Source organism: Carettochelys insculpta, chromosome 6 (genome assembly GCF_033958435.1).
Source record: "Carettochelys insculpta isolate YL-2023 chromosome 6, ASM3395843v1, whole genome shotgun sequence".
NCBI lineage: Eukaryota > Metazoa > Chordata > Testudines > Carettochelyidae > Carettochelys > Carettochelys insculpta.
The window spans coordinates 126,174,669-126,195,406 of NC_134142.1; the positions used below are offsets into that span (position 1 = coordinate 126,174,669).

The 20,738-nt window shown below is 65.0% G+C and overlaps 1 protein-coding gene and 1 long non-coding RNA gene across 2 annotated transcripts; one reads left to right on the top strand and one right to left on the bottom strand.

Moving 5' to 3' along the window:
- Positions 1-527: 527 nt before the first annotated feature.
- On the bottom strand, positions 528-13,637 carry LOC142015067 (uncharacterized). Its single transcript, XR_012646087.1, has 3 exons — positions 13,316-13,637; positions 1,795-2,135; positions 528-1,438 (listed from the first exon to the last, which is right to left on the bottom strand). It is a non-coding gene; the product is annotated as an uncharacterized LOC142015067 (long non-coding RNA).
- Positions 6,468-11,382, top strand: TNFRSF12A (TNF receptor superfamily member 12A). The gene is made up of 5 exons (XM_074998464.1): positions 6,468-6,696; positions 8,881-8,982; positions 9,088-9,219; positions 9,763-9,817; positions 10,396-11,382. The coding sequence occupies exons 1-4, from the start codon at positions 6,624-6,626 to the stop codon at positions 9,813-9,815; spliced, it is 360 nt and encodes a 119-aa protein (XP_074854565.1). The 5' UTR covers positions 6,468-6,623; the 3' UTR covers positions 9,816-9,817; positions 10,396-11,382.
- Positions 13,638-20,738: the final 7,101 nt, after the last annotated feature.

Below are 20,738 nucleotides of genomic sequence, written 5' to 3' on the forward strand. Positions count from 1 at the left end.
TCATGGCTGATACAGTCTACCCCCTCCAGCCCTGGCTTATGCGCCCCTACACGGGCCACCTCAATGCCAGCCAGGAGCACTGCAGCGCCCAGCTGAATCACGCCCGGCAGGTGGTCGAGTGGGCCTTCGGGCACCTGCCTCCCGCCCCACCTGGATGTGGGCCTCCCACACATCCCCCAGGCTGTGGGTACCTGCTGCATTCTCCACAACCTGGTAGAAAGTAAAGGGGAGGCCTTCGTGCAGGTGTGGGTGGTTGAGGCCGGAATGGGCTACCCCTAGCCAGTCGCTGCCCCCTAGCCACCAGGCTCACTGGGGGGTCCAGGTCCAGGAGGCTCTGTGGGAGTCTGGGGACCCAGTGAGTGCCACCCAGGCCAGCCCTGCACACTGCCCCCACCAAAAGCACACGCGCCACGGGGATCTTGGAAAAATAAAGCTGATTTCTTGTTTACTAATCAAAATGCTTTCCTATGATTTTGGAACAATAAACAAATTCCATAACCACACACAGTGGGGGGATAACTATAATACATGAGGGGGGGCACATGGACAGGCCCAGCCATCAGCCCAGCACTCCAGGTCGGGAGTGGATGGGCGCGACCCCTGCCAGGTCTGGATTGCTGGTCCCCCCTTGTCCGGGGTCCCTGATGAGGCCAGCTGGGGTCCGGGAGGATGGGGAGATATGGCCGGGGTGGATCCTCAGCCCCAGCAGGTGTGATGGGGTTCAGGGGTCCCCCTGCACTGCACCCCGTCCGCTGGCAGGAGAGACTCTCACTCAGCAGGTACAAGAGGAGGTTTATTAGGCAACAGATGTCCAGTTTCTCACAGAAGCGACAGCACAGCAGCCAGAGACAGTCCTTCCAACCCGTCCTGGGGAGAAGACCCCGAGGGGTGCCCCTCTGGGGTGTAGCTTCCCCCTCCTCTGGCTGGCTGCCTTCCAGCTCTCCCTTCCCCTGGCCTCCAACTGCCGCCCCCGATTCAAAACCCAGCTCGGCTCCTCCCTCCTCTTTGTTCAGGGCAGAGGTGTCACCTGCCAGTTGTAGCCCCAGGGTCATCCTTAGCCACTGGGAGCTGCTCTGCTTGCCTCAGACACCCTGCCTGACTCACACCTGCACTCCCCCCACTCCATCACAGCTGGCTCCTGCCCTGAGGGGCTGGCAGGCGAGGCAGCAGGCGAGGCAGCAGGGAGGGGGGCACCCGGTGAAAGGTGGCTGTGAAGTCCTGCCAGGACTCCCAGCATCAGGCGGCCTCCTGCTCCTCAAAGCGGAGCCTCCGCTCCATGACATCCACCTGGCGCCGGAGGGCAGCATCCACCTCGGTGTCCAGGGGGCTGCGCCTCTGGCCCCGGCGGGGGCGGCCCGTTCCGGCACCAGCTGTGCCCCCGGGCTGTCGTAGTCAGGGGATCGGGGGCGGGGGCTGTCTGGAACCACACATGGTGCAGCTGCGGAAATGTGGGAAGAGAGGGAGGCCGTGAGTACCGAGCCCTGCCCTGCCCTGCCCCATGGCCCACGCACCCCAACCCCCAGCCTCCCGTGGGCATCTGGTGCCCGTCCCGTCAGTGCGGGCAGTGTCCCTGTGGGCAGCTCCTTTGTGTGGGCCATCCCCCTACCCCTCCCGGGGGCTGGGCATGGCCCTGTCCATGGGTGCTGATGGGCACTGGCGGATGTGGCGCTGTCCCGGGGCCGTGGTCTGCCCGGGCCCTGGTGGGCCAGGGTCTGCTGGGAGTGTGGACGGCCTCCAGTCGTGTATGGTGCCCCCACCCCATGCCCTGGGGCGTGTGCCCTGTTGGGTATGTACCTGACAGTTCACCACCATGGTCAGGGGAGGCCCATGGGGCAGATGTCCGGCTGGAGCTGAGGGAGGGGATGTCCATCACCAGCTCCCCCTCCTTGCTGGACCACTTGGATGGTGGGGCAGATGGTCCGGGCTCTGGCCCTGGGAGTGTGGGGCTGGCCTCCAGTCCCAGCTCTGGCTCCACGTCCTGCTGGGGCTCCTTGGCCATGGCGTCGAGGATGGCCGGGGGAGAAGAGGTGTCCTAGAGGTCCAGGATGGCCATGAGCTCCCAGGAATAGGGGCAAGCAGCAGAGGCTGCCCCACACCAGCTGGCCAAGTCCTCTGCCCAGGCATAACCCTATGTGCTGTTAGGAATAAGGGGATTTCAAAGTTGCCTGGGTCCTTTCGAAAAGGAGCCCCATCTGGACAAGCCACAGCCATTTGGAAGTGCCACGGCTGCCGACATGCTAATGAGGTGCTGAATATGTATTTCAGCGCTTCACTAGTTAACTTCGAAATGGCCATTTCGACATTTTGGGCTAGTGTAGACGCAGCCCTTGACTTTATTCCAGACGTGGTCAGGAGTGCGGGCAGGGTGACCCCGGGCAGCCAGGCAAATGCTCCCACGTTCCCCTGCCTGCTCCCCATTACATGGGGCACCTCCTCCTCACCCCAGAGCCCTCCGCAAGTCGCAGAGCTCAGAGTCAGTCCAGGAAGGGCCCCACTTCCTGCCCCGCTGGCTGGAGACCTGGGAGAACCGCTGAGTGTAGAGATCATGGACCCCCACAGGGGCTGGAGGGCACTTCTCCTCCTAAGTGCCAATGGCCACCACAGCAGACCCCGCTATTCTAAAGTAGAGGGACACGGAACGTCTACACATGTCCTACTTCGACGTTAGACATCAAAGTCGGGTGCTGTTCCCACCTCCTCGCAGGAAGAGCAACTTCGATGTCTCCTCACCGAATGTTGATTTCACCTGCGAAGCAGCACGTGGCACATGTAGACACGGCGTGCGCAATTTCCAAGTTGGGCCTGCTACTTTGAACTAGCGCTCTAGTGTAGACACACCTGTGAGAGCACGAGCACCTGGTGGCCAGGCTTCACTCACAAGGCAGAATGACCACACACTCCATCTTGGAACGCTATCGTACAGCGGCGGGAAGGGCTGAAGTCAGGCCAGAAGAAAGAAATCAGAAAGTTGACAAGTAGTTGGACAGTCCCCAAAGAGAACATCCTGATGAGCAGATAGTAAGTCCCCAAAGAGAACAGCTGGGGCTAGTAGCTGGAAGCCCCCCAGAGAGAACATCTTGGTTGTGCAACATCAGAGGGTCCCGGGGGGGAGGTTCAGAAAATGCCCAAGGACAGAGGAAATCTTGTAACATGTTCTGACAGGCCGGGAGGATAGAAAGCCCAAATTAGGTAACAAACGCTCTAATTGGCCAGGTATCGAACCCCCAAGTAAGAAACAGTATAAAAGGTGATTTAGCAGGGACAAGGGGGTGGGCTCCTGGACACCAGGCGGAGGCCGGCAACTTCCAGTCCAGACAGCAGACCCCGGCCTGATCACCCGGACGTCACCACCACGAAAGGTCCCAACCCAGCCGTATCTCTGACTTGAAGGGCCGCTGTAACGTAGCTGTTGGTGAGATGTGGGAGCATTGGATGTTATTGGTAAGTCACATGTAATTATATACAGCTATATGTAACCTAGTATTCAGCCTATGCCAAATAAATAAATATATATATATGAGACAAGTGTTACGTAGTTGTAGTTACGAACAAATGAGTCAGTCACTATCGGTAAATACCACTAGCTGGACTAGCTGGGGCTGTATAGAGAATTATTGGGACATAGAACAGCCACAGGGCATTGTGGTGTTCACAATCGGAGTGTTATTGTTCCTGGTACTCATAATACTGTGGAAACCCCGGTTTTAAAGTAGATACACTGAATCACATATTGCTGCTACACTATATAAGGCTGCTATGAAGGTGGGGTGGTCAGTCCTGGGCCACCCGACTCCCCCTGCTGTATCATACCCCACGTGCACCCACAGGACCCAGAGTAGGTTGGCACATCGTCAACACCCAGGCAGGCCATTCAGCAGTTCACCAGGAAGGCGGGGGCCCATTCACAGGCAGGGCCATTCAGAGAGGCCAGGGTCCCATTCACGGGCCTGGCGATTCACAGAGAGGCCCAGGTCCCATTCACGGGCAGGGCCGGGGTCCCATTCACCCTTTAATTCCCTGGCTTTCTGCCTGATACCCTGGTTCATCCCTTTGCTTTTCCATTGCCCACTCCGCTACCAGTAATGGACGAACTGGATCAAGAACCGACTGTGGATGAACTGAAGAGAGCCATCGACAGCATTGCAGCAGGAAAGGCCCCTGGCCAGGATGGTACCACCAGAGGTAATCAAATGTGCCGCGGACACACTCCTGGAACCCCTACACGAGCTACTGTGCCTGTGCTGGAGAGAGGGTGAGGTTCCACAGGATATGCGCGACGCTAACATTGTAACGTTGTATAAGAACAAAGGAGACAGAAGTGACTGCAACAACTACTGTGGAATCTCCCTCCTAAGCGTCACTGGTGAACTGTTCGCTCGCGTCATCCTTGGCAGACTCCAGAAGATTGGTGAGAGGGTGCACCCCGAATCGCAGTGCGGATTCCGCGCAGAGAGGTCTACCGTTGACATGGTCTTCTCTCTAAGGCAGCTGCAGGAGAAGTGCAGGGAGCAGAGAAAGCCACTCTACATAGCCTTCATCGACCTGACCAAGGCCTTTGTCTTGGTCAGCAGGGATGGTCTGTTCAAACTGCTCCACAAGATAGGTTGTCCTCCACGGTTACTCAAGATGATCCAGTCGTTCCACGAAGACATGAGAGGAACCATCCAATATGACGGCGCATTATCGGATGCTTTCAGAATCAGGAGCGGCGTCAAACAAGGATGCATGCTTGCTCCAACACTGTTCGGGATCTTCTTCGCACTCCCCCTGAAGCATGCCTTTGGATCTTCAACAGAGGGCATCTTGCTGCACGCAAGATCTGATGGGAAACTGTTTAACCTTGCAAGGCTGAAAGCTAAGTCTAAGGTGCGGGAAGTCCTCATCAGAGACATGCTGTTCGCAGACGATGCTGCTGTAGTGTCTCACACAGAAGACCAGCTTCAAAAACTGCTGGATCAATTCTCCAAAGTGTGCAAGGACTTTGGGCTTTCCATCAGCCTAAAGAAGACAAACGTACTCGGTCAGGATGTTGCTGAATCCCCATCAATCAGCATTGACAACTATACGTTAGAGGTTGTCCACGAGTTCGTTTGCCTCGGGTCCACCATCACTGACACCCTGTCCTTGGAGACTGAGCTAAATAGGAGGATTGGAAAAGCAGCCACAACTCTGTCCAGACTCAGCAAGAGAGTGTGGAATAACAACAAGCTGTACACTCACACCAAAATGCAAGTCTGCAGAGCCTGCGTCCTCAGCACCCTCCTTTATGGCAGCGAGACTTGGACCCTGTATGCCCTCCAGGAAAAGAGGCTGAACGTCTTCCACTTACGCTGCCTCAGGCGCATCCTTGGAATATCATGGAAGGAAAGAGTGACCAACACCGCCGTCCTCGAGCAAGCTGGAATCCCAGCCATGCACACCCTCCTCAGGCAGCGTCGGCTCCGCTGGCTTGGCCACGTCTGCGGGATGAATGATGGAAGGATTCCAAAAGACATCCTGTATGGTGAGCTAGCCTCTGGCAAAAGACCTCCCGGACGCCCCCATTTGCGCTACAAAGATGTCTGCAAGAGAGACCTCAGAGAGGTAGACATCGAGCTGGACAACTGGGAAGAACTAGCAGACGACCGCGGCAGATGGAGGCAGGGGTTACACAAGGGCCTTCAGAAGGGCGAGGTGAGGACCAGACAGCTAGCAGAGGAGCAGCGAGCGCACAGAAAGCACAATAAGGACTTGCCGGACACCCGCCACAAGAGATGCAAGAGATGCAGCCAGGACTGTCACTCTCATGTGGGTCTTCATAGTCACAGTAGACGCTGAAAATGAAGCCCTCAATTGAAACTTTACAGGGCGCGATCCATAGTCTGTGCAGACTGAAGGATGCCCACTACTAATACTACTACTCCGGATCCCCCTCTCCTGCCCAGGGATCAGACCCTTGTGCCCCCCCAGGTGACTCCGGGGGACGCTCGATGGTGAAGCGCAGCCAGCGCTGGACACAGGCCGGACGCTGCCGGGGTGGGCGGTGGATTACGCGCTAAGGACTCGCTCGCCCCCTTCCCCCCAGCCTGCTCTGGGGCAGTGAACACAACACAAGCCCCCGGCACCAGGGCACGATGGAAAAGCTTCTGAACGCAGCGACAGGCACCGCTAGGGAGCTGGGCTGCCCGGGGTGCGGGCTGGGCATGGGGGCACCGGCAGGGCTGCGGGTGAGGCTGGGCTGCGGGTCCGGGGTGAGCTGGGCCTCTGTGTCGCCGCCACGTGGGCATCCTGAGCCGAGGCTTCACACCAGCGTCCCCCGGCTGCCCGGACGAAGGAGGCGGAGCTGGGACTCGAGGGGGCGCTCCAGGCTCTGGCTCCCCGCCGTTGGCAGGACGCCCCGGGCGCTAGGAACCCCCCGCGCACACTGGCCACGGGGGCGGTGACGCGAGAGCGGCCGGAGCAGCCCAGGCCCGGCCCGGCCCGGCCCGGCCCGGCCCGTCACCTCCGTCCAGCTCAGCGAGCAGAGAGCCCAGGAGCCCCGCCCGGAGCGCCGCCCACCGGCCGGATCCGTGGGGGCGTCGCTCCGGCTGGAGAAAGTTTGGAGAGTTTAGTCCGGGGCTCAGAGCGCGCCGGGAGCCGGAGCGATGGAGATGCGGGGAGCGCTCGCCCTCCTGCTGCTGCTGCTGCTGCGGGGCGCCGGCGCCGAGCCGGCCGCAGGTGCTGGGGGGCTCTGGGCGGCGCGGGGAGGGGGCGCGGGCGCGGAGACCCCTCGCTGTTCCTTTCCAATGAATGGAACCGGGTGGCCACGCCCCCTCCGTTTGCCGCCCACGTGCCGGGGGTCCCGGTGGGGGCGATGGGGGGCTGGGGGTTCAGGGCCCCTCCCTCTTTCCCTCACAGAATTCGAGGCGCAGCTGCTCAAAAATCTCCCCCGGGGGGCGGGGCCTGGGCCCCCGATTCCCTGCAGCCCCACGTGTGCGGGAGGGGCCGGACCGGGAACACGGTGATTTCATTCATGGGATATGCCGGCTGGGGGGGGGGCGGGGGTGAGTCACCGGCCTCGCGACGTTACGTCACAGGCCGGCGTTGAGCAATTCTGGAGTGTCCGATGGGGGGGGGGGGCGCTGCCCCCCCGAATCCCCAACTTTTCCAGTAGCCCCAAAGCGCTGCCCCCCGCCCCCAACTCCAGCCCCAAACCCTCCCCTCGGGTCTGCCCGGGACCCCATTCCTCCTTGTCCCCCGGGAGGTGCCCGCATCGGCGCCCCCCACTGCCCCAGGCGGAGCCCCAGGGACGAAACCCAAACACCCGGCGCCGGGCCCTGAAAGGGTTAAAACACACCAGGTGGGTTGGGAAGGGGAACCCCAGGGAGACAGCATCACCTGCCCCTGTCCACCCCCGCCAGCCCACCCCCAACCCGCAGCCCCCCCACCGGTGCCCCCCATCCCTGACCCACAGCACCCTGCCAGCCCAGCCCCCCCGCCGGCGCCCCCCACCCCTGACCCACAGCACCCTGCCAGCCCAGCCCCCCCGCCGGCACCCCCCACCCCTGACCCACAGCACCCTGCCAGCCCAGCCCCCCCGCCGGCGCCCCCCATCCCTGACCCACAGCACCCTGCCAACCCAGCCCCCCCACCGGTGCCCCCCACCCCTGCCAGCCGGCGCCCCCCACCCCTGACCCACAGCACCCTGCCAGCCCAGCCCCCCCGCCGGCACCCCCCACCCCTGACCCACAGCACCCTGCCAGCCCAGCCCCCCAGCCGGCGCCCCCCAGCCGGCGCCCCCCATCCCTGACCCACAGCACCCTGCCAACCCAGCCCCCCCACCGGTGCCCCCCACCCCTGCCAGCCCACCCCCAATCCGCAGCCCCCCCACTGGTGCCCCCCACCCCTGACCCACTGCACCCTGCCAGCCCAGCCCCCCTGCCAGTGCCCCCCATCCCCAACCCACAGCACCCTGCCAGCCCAGCCCCCGCGCCGGTGTTCCCCATCCCCAACCCACAGCACCCTGCCAGCCCAGCCCCCTTGCTGATGTCCCCCATCCCTGACCCACAGCACCCTGCCAGCCCAGCCCCCCTGCTGGTGTCCCCCATCCCTGACCCACAGCACCCTGCCAGCCCAGCCCCCCCCAGTGCCCCCCACCCCCACCAGCCTGCCCCCAGCCCGCAGCCCCCCCCGCTGGTGCCCCACACCCCTGACCCGCAGCACCCTGCCTGCCCAGCCCACCCCGCTGGTGCCCCCCATCCCCGACCCACAGCACCCTGCCAGTCCAGCCCCCCCACCAGTGCCCCCCACCCCCGCCAGCCTACCCCTGACCGGCAGCCCCCCGCCAATGCCCCCCATCCCCGACCCACAGCACCCTGTCAGCCCAGCCCCCCCACCAGTGCCCCCCACCCCCGCCAGTCTACCCCCGACCCATAGCCCCCCGCCAGTGCCCCCCATCCCCAACCCTCAGGACCCTGCCAGCCCAGCCCGCCTGCTGGTGCCCCCCATCCCCGACCCGCAGCCCCCTGCCAGCCCAGCCCCCCCGCTGGTGTCCCCCACCCCCGACCCACAGCCCCTGCCAGCCCAGCTCCCCCCCACCAGTGCCCCCCACTCCTGACCTGCAGCTCCCTGCCAGCCCCCCCCACTGGTGCCCCCCACTCCTGACCTGCAGCCCCTGCCAGCCTAGCCCCCCCACCCCCAGCTGGTGCCCCTCACTCCCTTCCCGCAGCCCCTGCTAACCTGGCACGAGCAGGGTCGGGTTTCGGGGTTCATTCCTTCCCAGTGAGTCGGGGTGAAACGTGACCCTGGCTCCATCTGCCCTGACGCAGCAGCTGGAAATAGGCCCTGCGGGTGGGGGGCAGGTCCAGGCCCCGGCCAGGTTTGTACCAGGCTCAGGGCGTAACTGTCTCTCCCCTCTCCCAGGCACCACCTGCCCGGGGGGCCGCTCCTGGAGCCCTGACCTGGACAAGTGCATGGACTGCGCCATCTGCCTGCACCACCCCAAGAGTGATTTCTGCACCCTGTGTAGGTGTCGCCGGCGGGGGCTGGGGCTGGGGCTGGGCAGAGGCACCGGGGGCAGCGGGCAGGGACACAGACTCGCAGCCCCATTAACCCGTCTCTCTGCCCCAGGTGGGGACCCGCAGCCCCCAGAGGCCCGGCTCTGGTTGGTCGTGGGGGGCACCATGGCAGGAGTAGCTGTGCTTGGCCTGGTGGGGGGGGCGCTGCTGTGGGCCCGCTGCCGGAAGAGGGAGCAATTCACAAGTGAGTGCCCCGAACCCCCCAGCCTGCCCTGCTCCCTGCCCTGAACCCCCCAGCCTGCCCCAGTCCTTGCCCCGAACCCCACACCCTCCCCCAGTCCCTCCTGCACCCCCCAGCCCCTTGCCCCGAACCCCCAGCCTGCCCCACTCTCTGCCCCGAACCCCCCAGCCTGCCCCGCTCCCTGTCCCGAACCTCCCAGCCTGCCCCGCTCCCTGCCCCAAAACCCACACCCTGCCCCAGACCCTCCCGCACCTCCCAGCCCCTTGTCCCTAACCTCACAGCCTGCCCCACTCCCTGCCCCAAACCTCCTGCGCCCACCACACCCTGCCCCCCACCCCGGAGCCCCCCCACTTGTCCTATGTCCAACCTCTCCAGGTCTATCTCCCTCACTCATTTCTAAAGGCCCAGACCCTGAGCCCCACCAAATGCCTCCCAGATGCCCAACCCCAGACCCCCTCTCTCGACCTGCCCCTGTCACCAGACCCTGTTCCTGGCCACAGGCCTCCCAGAGCCCCCAGTAACTGGCTCCCGGCTCTTCCCTTCCAGCCCCCATCGAAGAGACTGGAGGCCACTCAGGTGAAGAGTCACTAATACACTGACGGTAAGAGACATCTATGGCACCCCCGACTCCCGACCCGCAGCCCGGCCGGTGCCCCCGACTCCCGACCCGCAGCCCGGCCGGTGCCCCGACTCCCAACCCGCAGCCTGGCCGGTGCCCCCCACTCCCGACCCACAGCCTGGCTGGTGCCCCCCACTTCCGACCCACAGCCCGGCCGGTGCCCCTCACCTCCGATCCACAGCCCGACCAGTGCCCCCACTCCCAACCTGCAGCCCAGCCAGTGCCCCCACTCCCAACCCACAGCCTGGCTGGTGCCCCCCACTTCTGACCCGCAGCCCGGCCGGTGCCCCCACTCCCAACCTGCAGCCCGGCTGGTGCCCCCACTCCCGACCCGCAAGCCCTGCAGCCCAGCCTGGCCAGTGCCCCCCACTTCTGACCCCCAGCCCAGCCGGTGCCCCCACTCCTGACCCCCAGTCCCTGCTCTCCCCAAGCCCGGCCGGTGCCCCCACTCCCGACCACCAGCCCTGCCACTGCCCCCTACTCCAGACCCCCAGCCCGCCCAGTGGCAGGGTCTGCCCTGCTCTGCCCACTGGTTCAGCCCTTCATTCTCTCTCTGGCAGGCAACTCCTCTGGCCCGGGCACCTGCGGGGACAGAATCGGCGCCACTGACCCTCCAGCTGCCGCCTGACCCCCAGCGCCTGGTTCCCTGGCCCCCAACTGGGGGTGATGTTTTGCACAGCTCTGGGGGGTGGAGAACCAACCCCCAAAGCCCCCTCACACTTGTTGCCAGCACTACCGTGGGGCTCGTGCCCACAGAGCACTGAAACGTCCCATCCCCCTTGCTTAGCAAGGGAGGGACTCACTGAAATTACAGGGGCCCTCCCAGCCCCTCAAGCTCACATCTTGGGGCTCCCCATCAAGCAAACTGGGGTACCCTGGAGTGGATCCCTGGGACCCCAAACCTCAGATCTTGGGGCTGCTGTACAAGAATCTGGGGTCCCCCAGAGGCAGGCTGGGGCCCAGCCCTTTAAATGGTGGGTAGAACTGCAGCCCCAGAGCTGGGTCCCCAGAAGGGGACACTCATTCCAGGCCCTGCCCAATTACTACCCAACATTGTAACGGTGGGGGGAGCTTGCCCTGCGGTATCTTGAAACCTCAGTGCGTGTGGGTGCGTGTGTGCGCGCGCGTGTGTGTGAGTGAGTGCGTGTGAGTGGGGGGAGCACAACTCCAAAGGGCTCTGTGGTGCTGGGGGGGGGCCCTTCGCTCTGCTCCTCCAGGGCCCTTTTCCCCACCCCCCAAACAGAAGCTTGCGCCCTGCACTGCAGGAGAATTATCTGTATATAGGGACAGTGTGAAATAAAGCTGGGGGTGGGGAGCCCGGACACCTGGGTTCTCTGCGGGTTCTGGGAGGGGAGTGTGGGTTAGTGGTTAGAGCCAGGGCTGGCTGAGTCAGCCCCAGACTTGGCTACCCGCCGGCTTCGGGCCCCGAAGTGCCAAGCTCAGAGCCACCTTTTTGTGGTACCCACTGTTGCTCCCAGCCCCCCAAGCCCCCGGTATTTATGGCGTCGCTAACAGAGCCGCAACCAGCGGCTCGGAATGCAATAAAACGGTGACTTTCCCACCCACGCTGTGCTTGGAAGGGGCGCCAAGCCCCTGCGTCCCCCCAGCACGCCAGGGGCGTCCTTCGTCCACCCCCTCACTTCCTCCCTCCCTTCGCCGCCCCCACTGCTCCCCACCCCTCTCCTCTCCCTCCCTGGCCCTGGCTCCACCGGCCATACCGCGTCCCAGGGAGAAGTTCAACTCCCAAAGCCGGGGATGGGGGGAGGGGAGCCCGGATGCCTGGGTTCTCGGCTGGCTGGGGGGGGAGTGATGTCTAGTGGTTGGGGGGGCTGGGAGCCAGGAATCTGATTCACTCCGCTGCCTCCTCCTGCATTCCTGGCCCATTAGCTCACCCCCACCTCCCCCTGCAGTGACTCAGCCGCCCCAGGAGCCCGGGCTAGAGCCAGCCAGAGCCAACAAGCTGCAGGCAGCGCAGCCAGGAGGCTCCCAGGGCTTTGGCCCTTGTTCTAGGGGAGCGCCCGGTACCCAAACCATCAGTCAGGGTGGGAAGCTGCAGCCCTACGGGGGGGCCCGCCTGGGGCACTGTGGTGGGAAGCTCGCAGCCCTATGGGGGGGACTTGGCTAGGGCACTGCTCTGGGAACCTCGCAGCCCTACGGGGGCCCGGCTGGGGCACTGCGGTGGGAAGCTCGCAGCCCTACGAGGGCCCGGCTGGGGCACTGGTGGGAAGCTCACAGCCCTATGGGGGGGCCCGCCTGGGGCACTGTGGTGGGAAGCTCGCAGCCCTACGAGGGCCCGGCTGGGGCACTGCGGAGGGAAGCTCGCAGCCCTACGGGGGGCCCGCCTGGGGCACTGCGGTGGGAAGCTCACAGCCCTATGGGGGGGCCCGCCTGGGGCACTGCGGTGGGAAGCTCGCAGCCCTACGGGGGGCCCGCCTGGGGCATTGCGGTAGGAAGCTCATAGCCCTACGAGGGAGCCCACCTGGGGCACTGCTGTGGGAAGCTCGCAGACCTATGGGGACCCGCCTGGGGCACTGCTGTGGGAAGCTCGCAGCCCTACGGGGGGGCCCGCCTGGGGCACTGTGGTGGGAAGCTCGCAGCCCTACAAGGGCCCGGCTGGGGCACTGCGGAGGGAAGCTCGCAGCCCTACGGGGGGCCCGCCTGGGGCACTGCGGTGGGAAGCTCACAGCCCTACGGGGGGGCCCGCCTGGGGCACTGTGGTGGGAAGCTCACAGCCCTATGGGGGGGCCCGCCTGGGGCACTGCGGTGGGAAGCTCGCAGCCCTACGGGGGGCCCGCCTGGGGCATTGCGGTAGGAAGCTCATAGCCCTATGAGGGAGCCCACCTGGGGCACTGCGGTGGGAAGCTCGCAGACCTATGGGGACCCGCCTGGGGCACTGCTGTGGGAAGCTCACAGCCCTACGGGGGGGCCCGCCTGGGGCACTGCTGTGGGAAGCTCGCAGCCCTACGGGGGGGCCCGCCTGGGGCACTGCGGTGGGAAGCTGCAGCCCTACGGGGGGACCCGCCTGGGGCACTGCTGTGGGAAGCTCGCAGCCCTACGGGGGGACCCGGCTGGGGCACTGCGGTGGGAAGCTCGCAGCCCTACGGGGGGGGCCCACCTGGGGCACTGCTGTGGGAAGCTCGCAGCCCTACGGGGGGGCCCGGCTGGGGCACTGCGGTGGGAAGCTCGCAGCCCTACGGGGGGCCCGCCTGGGGCACTGCGGTAGGAAGCTCGCAGCCCTACGAGGGAGCCCACCTGGGGCACTGCTGTGGGAAGCTCGCAGCCCTACGAGGGAGCCCACCTGGGGCACTGCTGTGGGAAGCTCGCAGACCTATGGGGACCCGCCTGGGGCACTGCTGTGGGAAGCTCGCAGCCCTACGGGGGGGCCCGGCTGGGGCACTGCTGTGGGAAGCTCGCAGCCCTACGGGGGGGCCCGGCTGGGGCACTGCTGTGGGAAGCTCAGAGCCCTACGGGGGGGCTCACCTGGGGCACTGCGGTGGGAAGCTCGCAGACCTACGCGGGGGGCGCCCGGCCGAGTCACGCCGCAGGAACGCACCGAGCTGGGAGGGAACCCAGGCGTCCGGGCCCCGCCCCTGGCCCCAGCCCTGTGCGGGGAGGGAACCCAGGCGTCCGGCCCGAGACGTGTGAGCTGCCCCGGCGGGCCGGGAGCCTCCGCAGTTTGCGGCTTCTGGGAACAGGCGCCGACTCGGTGCAGCCCGGACGCCTGGGTCCCCTGCGGGGTCTCGGAGGGCGCGGGGCCGGACGCCTGGGTTCAGGGGGGGAACGGCCGCAGGGCACCGCTCAGCCCGGGCTCCCGGTCTCACGGGCGCGTTCCGGGTCTGGTGCCACCGAGTGGCACTGCCGGGGTGGGGGGTGGGGGGCTCGCCCGGCGCTGGGGCGGGGCGGGGCGGGGGATGGGGTGGGGGCGGGGGCTCGCCCGGCGCTGGGGTGGGGAGGGGAATGGGGGGGGTTCCCCCGGCGCTGGGGCGGGGAGGGGGATGGGGTGTGGGGGGGGGCTCGCCCGGCGCTGGGGCGGGGAGGGGAATTGGGGGGGGTTCCCCCGGCGCTGGGGCGGGGAGGGGGATGGGGTGTGCGGGGGGCTCGCCCGGCGCTGGGGTGGGGAGGGGAATTGGGGGGGGTTCCCCCGGCGCTGGGGCGGGGAGGGGGATGGGGGGGGGCTCGCCCGGCGCTGGGGCGGGGAGGGTGATGGGGAGGGGGGCTCGCCCGGCGCTGGGGCGGGGAGGGGGATGGGGTGTGGGGGGGGGCTCGCCCGGCGCTGGGGCGGGGAGGGGGATGGGGAGGGGGGCTCGCCCGGCGCTGGGGCGGGGAGGGGGATGGGGTGTGGGGGGGGGCTCGCCCGGCGCTGGGGTGGGATGGGGGTGGGGCACAGCCCCAGTGCTGTAATGCCGCCGCCTTTGGGGGGGGGGATGGCGCAAGGCCTAGCTGTACAGGTCGCTGTGGCGCATCATCCCATCCAGCTGCTCCCCAGCAGTGGGCTCCAGCGGGTGCCTCGTGGGTGCAGCTCCCAGAGCGCCCCCTGCACACGGCCGCCCAGACTCACACCAGAGGTGGCCGCATCTCCTCCAAAAACGCAACATTAAAATGTGCCACCCACCCCTAATGCCCGGCTGCAGAGGGCATGGGGGGGACAGGCTGTGGGTGGAGGCAGCGGCAGGGGGAGACAGACTGTTGGTGGTGGCAGTGGGGGGGACAGGCTGTGGTTGGCGGCACTGGGGGGACCGGCTGTGGGTGGTGGCAGTGAGGGGGGGACAGGCTGTGGTTCCGGCTGTGGGTGGGGTCAGGCAGTGGGGTGGGGGGGACAGGCTGTGGTTGGCGGCAGTGGGGTGGGGCAGGACAGGCTGTGGTTGGCGGCAGTGGGGGGCAGGACAGGCTGTGGTTGGCGGCAGTGGGGTTGGGGGGGACAGGCTGTGGTTGGCGGCAGTGGGGGGGTCAGGCTGTGGGTGGCGGCGGTGGGGGGGGACAGGCTGTGGTTGGTGGCAGTGTGGGGCAGGACAGGCTGTGGTTGGCGGCAGTGGGGTGTGGGGGGACAGGCTGTGGTTGGCGGCAGTGGGGGGGTCAGGCTGTGGGTGGCGGCAGTGGGGGGGGACAGGCTGTGGTTGGTGGCAGTGTGGGGCAGGACAGGCTGTGGTTGGCGGCAGTGGGGTTGGGGGGGACAGGCTGTGGTTGGCGGCAGTGGGGGGGTCAGGCTGTGGGTGGCGGCGGTGGGGGGGGACAGGCTGTGGTTGGCGGCAGTGGGTTTTGGGGGGACAGGCTGTGGTTGTTGGCAGTGTGGGGCAGGACAGGCTGTGGTTGGTGGCAGTGGAGTTGCGGGGGACAGGCTGTGGTTGGTGGCACTGGGGGGCAGGACAGGCTGTGGTTGGCGGCAGTGGGGTTGGGGGGACAGGCTGTGGTTGGCGGCAGTGGGGTGGAGGGGACAGGCTGTGGTTGGCGGCAGTGGGGTGGGGCAGGACAGGCTGTGGTTGGCGGCAGTGGGGTGGAGGGGACAGGCTGTGGTTGGCGGCAGTGGGGTGGAGGGGACAGGCTGTGGTTGGCAGCAGTGGGGGGCAGGACAGGCTGTGGTTGGCGGCAGTGGGGGGCAGGACAGGCTGTGGTTGGTGGCAGTGGGGTGGGGCAGGACAGGCTGTGGTTGGCGGCAGTGGGGTGGGGGGGACAGGCTGTGGTTGGCGGCAGTGGGGTGGGACAGGACAGGCTGTGGTTGGCGGCAGTGGGGTGGGGGGGACAGGCTGTGGTTGGCGGCAGTGGGGGGCAGGACAGGCTGTGGTTGGCGGCAGTGGGGTTGGGGGGACAGGCTGTGGTTGGCGGCAGTGGGGGGGGCAGGACAGGCTGTGGTTGGTGGCAGTGGGGGCAGGACAGGCTGTGGTTGGCGGCAGTGGGGTGGGGGGGACAGGCTGTGGTTGGCGGCAGTGGGGTGGGGCAGGACAGGCTGTGGTTGTTGGCAGTGGGGGGCAGGACAGGCTGTGGTTGGCGGCAGTGGGGTTGGGGGGGACAGGCTGTGGTTGTTGGCAGTGGGGGGCAGGACAGGCTGTGGTTGGCGGCAGTGGGGGGCAGGACAGGCTGTGGTTCTGGCAGTGGGGTGGGGGGGACAGGCTGTGGTTGGTGGCAGTGGGGTGGGGCAGGACAGGCTGTGGTTGGCGGCAGTGGGGTGCAGGGGGGACAGGCTGTGGTTGGCGGCAGTGGGGTGGGGCAGGACAGGCTGTGGTTGGCGGCAGTGGGGGGCAGGACAGGCTGTGGTTGGTGGCAGTGTGGGGCAGGACAGGCTGTGGTTGGCGGCAGTGGGGTGGGGGGGACAGGCTGTGGTTGGCGGCAGTGGGGTGGGGGGGACAGGCTGTGGTTGGTGGCAGTGGGGTGGGGGGGGACAGGCTGTGGTTGGTGGCAGTGGGTGGCAGGACAGGCTGTGGTTGGTGGCAGTGGGGTGGGGGGGACAGGCTGTGGTTGGCGGCAGTGTGGGGCAGGACAGGCTGTGGTTGGCGGCAGTGGGGGGCAGGACAGGCTGTGGTTGGTGGCAGTGTGGGGCAGGACAGGCTGTGGTTGGCGGCAGTGGGGGGCAGGACAGGCTGTGGTTGGTGGCAGTGGGGTGGGGGGGACAGGCTGTGGTTGGCGGCAGTGTGGGGCAGGACAGGCTGTGGTTGGCGGCAGTGGGGGGCAGGACAGGCTGTGGTTGGTGGCAGTGTGGGGCAGGACAGGCTGTGGTTGGCGGCAGTGGGGTGGGGCAGGACAGGCTGTGGTTGGCGGCAGTGGGGTGGGGGGGGACAGGCTGTGGTTGGTGGCAGTGGGGTGGGGGGGGACAGGCTGTGGTTGGTGGCAGTGGGTGGCAGGACAGGCTGTGGTTGGTGGCAGTGGGGTGGGGGGGACAGGCTGTGGTTGGCGGCAGTGGGGGGCAGGACAGGCTGTGGTTGGTGGCAGTGGGGTGGGGGGGACAGGCTGTGGTTGGCGGCAGTGGGGGGCAGGACAGGCTGTGGTTGGTGGCAGTGGGGTGGGGGGGACAGGCTGTGGTTGGCGGCAGTGGGGGGCAGGACAGGCTGTGGTTGGCGGCAGTGGGGTGGGGGGGGACAGGCTGTGGTTGGTGGCAGTGGGTGGCAGGACAGGCTGTGGTTGGCGGCAGTGGGGTGGGGGGGACAGGCTGTGGTTGGCGGCAGTGGGGGGCAGGACAGGCTGTGGTTGGCGGCAGTGGGGGGCAGGACAGGCTGTGGTTGGTGGCAGTGGGGTGGGGGGGACAGGCTGTGGTTGGCGGCAGTGGGGGGCAGGACAGGCTGTGGTTGGCCGCAGTGGGGTGGGGCAGGACAGGCTGTGGTTGGCGGCAGTGGGGTGGGGCAGGACAGGCTGTGGTTGGCCGCAGTGTGGGGCAGGACAGGCTGTGGTTGGCGGCAGTGGGGTGGGGCAGGACAGGCTGTGGTTGGCGGCAGTGGGGGGCAGGACAGGCTGTGGTTGGCGGCAGTGGGGTGGGGCAGGACAGGCTGTGGTTGGCCGCAGTGGGGGGCAGGACAGGCTGTGGTTGGCGGCAGTGGGGTGGGGCAGGACAGGCTGTGGTTGGCGGCAGTGGGGTGGGGCAGGACAGGCTGTGGTTGGCCGCAGTGTGGGGCAGGACAGGCTGTGGTTGGCGGCAGTGGGGGGCAGGACAGGCTGTGGTTGGCGGCAGTGGGGGGCAGGACAGGCTGTGGTTGGCCGCAGTGTGGGGCAGGACAGGCTGTGGTTGGCCGCAGTGTGGGGCAGGACAGGCTGTGGTTCTGGCAGTGGAGGCTGTTTGTGGCAGAGCATTTCAAGGTCAGACTGTCTGGACCCCGGAGCTCGGACTCGGTGACGCCAGACCAGCCCGGCCCTGCGTCGGGTCCATCTCGACCACAGCCCCACAGGGTCTGAGCAGACACAGCTGGGCCTGTCCCTGCAGGGGACATCGGAGCTCAGCAGAGGAGGGAAGGGGCCAGCTGGGTTGAGGGGGGGGAGCAAAGGGGCGGGGCCCGGCTGGGCTCAGGGGAAGCAAAAGGGCAGGGTCCCGCTGGGTTATGGGGAGCAAAGGGGCAGGGCCCGGCTGGGTGTGGGGGCAGGGATCTGGCCAGGCCCAGAGGAGCAGGGGGCCGGGAAGGGGGCAGGGGGCCGGGAAGGGGGCAGGGCCCGGCTGGGTGTGGGGGCAGGGATCTGGCCAGGCCCAGAGGGAGCAGGGGGCCGGAAAAGGGACGGGGACGTTGCTGGATGTTCAGGTGGACGTGGGAAGCCCTTGGTGTTCCCGTCGTACACAGCGGCACCGATTCTCGTTGCGGGGGGGCCATGGGAGGCGTTAGATGAAGCTGGAGGTGCCGAGTCTGGCCGGGCCGGTGTGCGGCGTTCCGGGTATCGGCGCTGGAGCTGTTCTCGCAATGTTGAGTGCTGAGACCACCCCCAGAGGAGGTGCAACATCCTCCCCAGCCAGGACGTGGGACTAAACAAAGGCTCAGGCGTCAAACCCGTGGCCCAGGAACCGGGAACTTGCTCTCCACAGCAGCCTGACTGGTCAAGGACCGGGCTGAGCTATGGGATATCCATCCCACCTGTGAAGTCCATGGACTGGGACGTGCTGGCAAACTCTGTGACCAATGGCAGTTTGCCACAACAGCTCATGTGGGTCAGGTGACATCATCAACCGTGGGCCCAGCACCCGTGGGTGTCCGCTGCCTCCCTCGCCATTTCCTGCCATCTGTCCCTGTCCAGTGCAGAGTGGCTTGGTTTCTGCAGACTAGCTCCGCACCAATCTACTACATCACCCACCCATTCTCTGCGGGGTCTGCCTCTCCTATTCCACCCATCCATACCACGGCCTTGTTTTTCCTTCCTCGTTCATTCTGCAAACTCGCCCGAATAGCTGTAACTTGTGTTGTACAACCTTCTGCAGCAGGTTCTCTTTTGGCCGTATCTTCCTATAGAATTCCTCGTTGGGGACCTTCTGCATCCGTCCCATTCTCAGGATCCTCCTATAACAACTCCTCTCAAACGCCAATATCCTTCTCTTCGAATCTTTCGTTATCGTCCATGTCTCACGTCCATACAACACGCTGCTGAACACACACCTGTTCAAGACGCTCAGCTTCATTCCCAAGCTAATCGTTTTGGTTCTCCCGATCTTTTCCATCGCCGTCGAACTCGCTCTCACTTTCGCAGTTCTAGTTGCTATTTCTTTCTTCTGGCCTAGGACGTACGTTATGTTGCTCCCCAGACACAAGAGCTTCTCTACGTTCTCCAGTTGGATCCCGTCTTCACTGATCTTCCTTCCTATTTCCTTATCTCCAAACACCGGTTTTCGTTTCATCGATGTTCCTGAGCAGCCCGTACCACTTCCCTTCCTCCTTTAGCACCTGCGCCGTTTTCGCGAGCTTCTCCTCATCTTCCTCAGCGATAACTATCTTAGCCATGAACCTCAGGTTGTTAATTCTCATCCCATGCACCAACGTCCCTTCTCCCTCTTCCTTGCTCTTGTCTGTGGCTCTCTAGGTGTGCGATGAAGATACCCGGTGATGTCAGATCTCCTTGTCTTGTACCTCTACTCGTTCTAAACCAACTTCCCAACTCCCCGCACATTCTCACCGCCGCCTCCACATCGTCACTGACGTCCTTCAACAACCGCATCAGTCTGCCGTGCACTCCGTACGACTCCACCACCGCCCAAGTCACTTTCTGATCTCTGCTGTCAAATGCCTTCTGACAGTCGACGAAGCAAGTGCAGATGTTCATGTTCTGTCGTTGAGCTTTCTCCGCTATCGATCTTCGTGCCAATAGCTGCTGGCTGGTACTTCTATCTGTCCTGAGCCCTGCTTGCTCGGCTGCTCCATGTTCTGTCTGCGATCTCAGTCTCTGCATCACTAACATCATCAGCTCATTGCCTAACTGACTCATTAGGGCTGTAGTTCTTACCCTCCAGCTGTGAGGAAGGGGGGATTTTATCCCCTGGGTAGCTGGCCTGCATTGCCTGATGGCCTGTGCTTCCCTAAGTAGCATCAGTGCATAGTAGTAATATGAGCTCACAGATGACACCTCTGTTCCCATCTCATAGAACTGTTTGGGACTGTCACAGGTCATCAAGTCCAGCCCAGGCCTCTGCCCTCCCAGCAGGACCTACCACCATCCCTAACAGATTTGTTTTTAATCTATTTGCCCCACATCCCAAATGGCCCCGTGAAGGGTTAGCAGCCAATGCTCAAACCACTGAGCTTCTACAGGAGCACCTCCTCCTTCTCTTCTTCCATCGCCCTCTGCTTCAGCTGCCGCTTCCTGTTAATATACCTCAGCATCTTGTACACTTCCCTGGTCCTACTCGCAGCAACACCTCCCTCTAACTTCGCACTGCACCTCTAGCCGTTCCGCCTGATCCATCCTGGCCACTTTCCTGACCTCGCTGCACTTCACTCTCCACCGCTGTTCTGCCCTCTCGGAAACATCCCTTCTGATCTTCAACGCTCTCTTCACTTAGACCAACTTCAGTGTCACCTGCGTAATCTGCTTCTCATTGATCAGCTCTTCTTGCACAACAGTCTGCTCAGGTGTCTCTTCTTCGACTCTCTTCTCTAGGTCCTTCTCTGTGGCCACGTTCCTGATGGTCTCTTCGAGTGCTGCTCAGTATGAATTCCCCATTTCTCCTCCCCTCCCTCGTCTTTCTCTTCCTCAGCTGTGTCCTGTGCTTTCTCTTGAGTTCCATCTCCATGTTTGCAACCAGCAGCCCGTGGTCCCAGTCCACATCTGCTCCTCAGAAAGTTCGGCACTGCTGTACTGATGTTGCCCATCCTCTGATCAAAACCGTATCTACCATGTTCTTGGACTTCCCATCTTTCTCACCCTCATGGGCCCACAGGAAGAAGAAAGGACTTTTCTCCTCCACATGGAAAACTGTAAGATGACCCTGGTAGTGACCATCTTGGTTCTA